The sequence below is a fragment of the Delphinapterus leucas genome, chromosome X, assembly GCF_059928025.1.
Source record: "Delphinapterus leucas isolate spDelLeu-1000000601 "Yukka" chromosome X, BTC_Dleu_Yukka2, whole genome shotgun sequence".
NCBI lineage: Eukaryota > Metazoa > Chordata > Mammalia > Artiodactyla > Monodontidae > Delphinapterus > Delphinapterus leucas.
Genome location: NC_143150.1, coordinates 43,773,531 through 43,778,674, shown reverse-complemented (window position 1 = coordinate 43,778,674; position 5,144 = coordinate 43,773,531). Strand labels below are relative to the sequence as shown.

Here is a 5,144-nt window from a genome sequence, read left to right as displayed (position 1 = left end):
ATGGACACACACGATAAAGAATACAGACTTTACAAAAATTGTTTTAAAAAAAATCACTAAACAAACAGTCGACCACAAACCAATAGCCAGCAACAACAAATCTTGGGGAGAGGGAAGAATATGATTTCCAGAGTCACCACATAGTAATATTCAAAATGTCCAGTTTCAATAACAAAAAATTATGAGGCACACAAACAAAGTACAGCTTATTCACAGGAAAAAAATTAATAGAAACTGTCCCTCAAAACTGTAAATCAGGGCTTCCCTGGTGGTGCAGTGGTTAAGAATCTGCCTTCCAGTGCAGGAGACATGGGTTCGAGCCCTGGTCCGGGAAGATCCCACATGCCGCGGAGCAACTAAGCCCATGCACCACAACTACTGAGCCTGAGCTCTAGAGCCCACGAGCCACAACTACTGACCCTGCATGCCACAACTACTGAGGCCCAAGTGCCTAGAGCCCGTGCTCCACCACAAGAGAAGCCACCGCAATGAGAAGCCTGCACACCTCAATCAAGAGTAGCCCCTAAAAAAAAAAAAAAGTAACCCCTGCTTGCCCCAACTAGAGAAAGTCTGTGCGCAGCAACGAAGACCCAACGCAGCCAAAAATAAATAAATTTATATATATATATATATATATATATATATATATATATATAAGACTTTAAATCAACTGCCTTTAATATGACCAAAATGGTAAAGAAAAAGAACTAAAATAAACCAGGTGAATGATGTTTTGCCAAATAGGGGATATCAGTAAACAAGAAGAAATTATAAAAAAAAACAATAGAAATTCTGGAGCTGAAAAGTACAGTAGCTGAAATGAAAAATTCAGTAGCAAGGTTCAACGTCAGATGTAGACAGGCAGCAGAAAGAATCAGGGAACTTTAAGATAAGTCTATTGAAATTACCCAGTCTGAGGAGCAAAACGAAAAAGGAGAAAGAGAGAAAGAAGAAAGATTATTTGAAGAAATGATGGGTAAAACTTTTAAAATTTAAGGACTGTCACAAATACACACATCCAAGAAGCTCAACAAATTTAAAGCAGGATACACTCACCAAGACACATTACAGTCAAATTCTCAAAACCAAAGACAAAGAGAGTATCCTGAAAGTAGCAGTAGGCATCAGGTTTTATTTGGACCCTGGTCCGGGCAAACTGTTAAAAAAACTATAACAGAATTGGGAATTTGAACACGGATTGGACATTAAATGATACTAATGGATGATTAATTGTTAGGTGTGATAATGGTATTATGATTGTCAGTAAAAAGGAGTCCTTGTAGATGCACACTTTGAAATACTTATGCACAAAGTGATATTATGTCTGCGATTTGCTTCAAAAATAATCTCTAAGGGTGGGAAGTGGGTAAGGATATAGATGAAATAAGATCAGCCATGAGTCGTTCCAGTACACTTTCAGTTGTTGTTTACACTGGGTGATGAGTACATTGCCTTTCATTATACTATTCTATTTTTGCATGTTTGAAATTTTTCCATAACAAAAAATAAATGTAAACTATAAATAGAAGGAATTTTAAATCAAAAACAGGAACAAAACAATAAAGTGTTAAGAATAATTAGAAACAACTCCATCTCCTTGATTCACTTCCTGTTGCCCCCACCATGCATTTGCGTATAGAGAAAACGAGAAAACAGTGGGTATTGGTAACAAGGAGGACAACAGTTTGGGGGTGGGGTGTTTGGGGCACCTTGCTCATCATAGATATTCTTGCATTAATTTTGTTTTTTTAGAATATTGCATTAAAGTGCGATTTATCTTCAGTACAGAGGGGTTTTGCACCCCCTAAAATGTTACACCTGAATCCTGGAAGGGGGAGGGGTGTATCCTGGGAGCAGAGGAGGGCAAAGGCAAGTCCCCAGAAGAGCAGTGGGAATGGCCAATGGCCCCCTGGGAAGATACTGTCCTTCTACGGCCGTTAGAGAAAGGCCCAGGAACACACAAAAAAAGGAGAGCTTCGGGGCCCAGGCCGGTGCTTGGACAAGTGACACGGGGTGCAGGGGGAGGTGCACAAGGCCGGCTCGGCGCTACCCCGTAGTGCAGGAGAGGGCGTGGCAAGGGCGTGGCGTCCCGCGGTGACGGAGGCCCCACGTGAACGGCCAGCGCCGACTGGCGATCGCCGCGCTCTAACGGTACACCAAGCTGTTGCTCGCTGCCTTCTCGGTCCCTGCGGGAGTGCGGGCCGGGGGCGGCCCCCAAAAGTAAGAGGCGCGGGAGGAGCAGGTAAGGGACCCGGAGGGGGGTCCCCAGAGGTGGCGTTGGCGAGCGGACACGGCCTGCGGACCCCTCCCCGGGGATCCGGTTGCCCCGGGGCGGAGACCGCAGCCCCCATGCCCCCTGCTGCCTGGCGTTTGGCCACAGAAAACGGTAGGCCTTCTCTGGGGGCGGGCCGCGCGGCCCTGAGGCGACTACCTGCTTCTCGCAACACAGCGAGCTTTTCCGACACCCCCGCCCCGCCCCCTTTTTTCTCGGGGTAGAAAATGGTGGTCGGCGCGGGGGCGGCTGAGGATGGGAGCGGCGGACGCTGGGTGGGGGTGGCCGGGGGTGGGAGATGCGGGGCTGAGAAGGGGCCGAGCGTCAGGATGCAGCAGCCCCCCTTCCCCCACCCTTACTCTCTGCAGATCTGCGAGTCGAAGTGTCGCGGCGGCGCACTTGCAGCAAGAATCGGGAGGAGCAGGAGACCGCGAGGATAGGCCCAGGTCTGTGCGGGGGACAGTTGGGCTGTGGGGGGAACGTGTGGATAGCCCTAAGACCCCCCAAATACTCCCCCCTACCCTATCCTCCATTTTAGTGCTTGCAGAGACGTGGGCATGGATAGGCAGGGCAAATGGTGGGTTTTGGGCGAGGGAGGGGGAGAGCTTGGACTGGGGGCCCCCTAGAGGGCATAAGGAGCCTCTCAGGTGGGAAAACGAAAATTTGAAGAGCCTTTACATCCGGGGCTGGAAGTCTTGAGAGGTGCTTAGTAGGGCCTCTGTCCTCGGTGCTGATCAGTCCACCCAGAAAATAGTCTCTTCTCTCTTTTGTCTCCTAGGAGCAATGGCGTCCAAAGAGGAACAAGCAGTAAAAAATCTCTATATGGAAAATACCCAACAGGAAAAGGAAGGCGGGGACCAGGCCCCTTTGCAGAATGGAGAGGAATCACGCGATTTAGGAGGGGGTAGAGGCCAGAAGCCTGGAGGAAATGTCAGGCTGGGACGGATTAGACGACTTGTCCCTAATTTTCGATGGGCCATACCCAGCAGGCATATTGATCACAATGAAATGGGGGATGATGTAGAAAAGCACGTAGGGCAGATGATGGAAATCAGGAGAAAGACTAAGAAGCAGCAAATGAGGCATCATTTGCGCTACCAAACTCCTGAACCTGACAATCATTATGAGTTTTGCCTTATACCTTGAATCCTAAGATTATCCCTGAGGTCAGTAATGTGGCCTCTGCTCTACATGCTTGTAGTTTTTCTGATTTACTTTTTCTGTAAACCTTTTGGTGTTTCCACTTACCAGTTTCTAATTGAATATTGCTTTGTCTCTGTGAAACTTTCTGTCAGCAGGGCAATTTCATCCAGTTATAGGAAAATTATTCTTTTCATAATATGAAATTAATAAAGCAGTTTACAAAGCAATCTTCCTGTGACACACAAGTCTTTATTTTTTGTTAATGTTACCTTTTCTCTCCTAGATCCCTGGACTCAAAATCTCAATTGTCTTTGACTATTTTTTCTTGTCCTCAACCAACCAGAAAGGATCGTATTCATAATTCAGTATCTGATATTTTAAGAATGTATGTCAAAAAAAAAAAAAAAGAATGTATGTCGTACTGTTTTTCAAGGAGTGTGAGTCCACCATCTGCATAAAAATACCTTGATGGGGGAGCTTTTTTTTGTTTTTTTTGCGGTATGCAGGCCTTTCACTGCTGTGGCCTCTCACTGCTGTGGCCTCTCCCGTTGTTGGAGCACAGGCTCTGGACGCGCAGGCTCAGCGGCCATGGCTCATGGCCCCAGGCGCTCCACGGCATGTGGGATCTTCCCAGAACGGGGCACAGACCCGTGTACCCTACATCGGCAGGCGGACTCTCAACCACTGCGCCACCAGGGAAGCCCGATGGGGGAGCTTTTTGAGAATGTAGGACCTCTGGCTCCTATCTTCCAGACCCACAGAGTTGGATTCCAAAATTTCCATTTATTAGTAAACTCTCCAGGTAATTCTAGTGTACACTGAAGTCTGAGGCCACTATTGTTTGTATGTATGTTGGATATCTGTGTACATATGTATGTATCATTGTGTGTATGTATATTCCATGAACATGTGTGTTTCATGTCATTAAGTGTAAACAAAGTACGTGGAATAACAGGATGAATACTTCCTGAATTCAATGAGCAAAAACGTTAAAAAAGTACAAGACCCTAAAATAGACTGATTATAAGAGTGGTAGGGACAGTGGCAGATGAGGGTACTGGAGTTCAGAGATGCTAAGTACCAAGGTTACCCTCTGCTGTACATCTTGGTGGGGGGGTCTGATCTGGGACATTTTCTATAGGACTTTGTCATCTGGAGGTGGAGAATATTTGACTTTTGTAACTGATAACAAGCTGAGGAAGATCAAACTCAGCAAGACTGAGGCTGTTGTTCTATATTTTGCTTTTTAGTGTTTCCAATGTAGACACTTTGGAAAAGTGTAGACATTTTAATTTTTAGAATAGAGCAGAAAGAAATCTTAAAGTTCCTTCAATCCAGTGTACTTCAAAGTGAGAATTGCCACCTATTACAACTCTTGAAATCAGTTTTGTGGGTCACAAGCAATTTTTTAAAAAGAATAAACCAAAAAACATCAGAGTTCATCACCCATGAGTAGTGTTAAGAATTATTATTTTGAGAAACTTGTTTTAGTTTTACATGTAAGAAATATTGTCACCTTATAAGATGTATTTCTAACTGTAGGTCACAGGGTAAAAAAACGAAGTCATTTTATCAGTCCAAACTTCATTTCACAGATGAGGAAACTGGTAGGAAAGTGATTTTTCCAAGGTCACACAGCCAGTGAGTAGTAGAGCTGGGACCACAGTTTCCAGTTCAGGGTGATTGTCTCCTCACCACAGTACCTTCACAAGACATGACTTGGAAATTT

At 45.3% G+C, this 5,144-nt stretch overlaps 1 protein-coding gene across 1 annotated transcript; it reads left to right on the top strand.

The window, feature by feature from the left end:
* The first annotated feature begins 2,114 nt into the window (after positions 1–2,114).
* On the top strand, positions 2,115–3,642 carry BEX4 (brain expressed X-linked 4). The gene is made up of 3 exons (XM_022566472.2): positions 2,115–2,242; positions 2,641–2,718; positions 3,051–3,642. Exon 3 carries the CDS (start codon positions 3,056–3,058, stop codon positions 3,416–3,418), a length of 363 nt encoding a protein of 120 aa, XP_022422180.1. The 5' UTR covers positions 2,115–2,242; positions 2,641–2,718; positions 3,051–3,055; the 3' UTR covers positions 3,419–3,642.
* Positions 3,643–5,144: the final 1,502 nt, after the last annotated feature.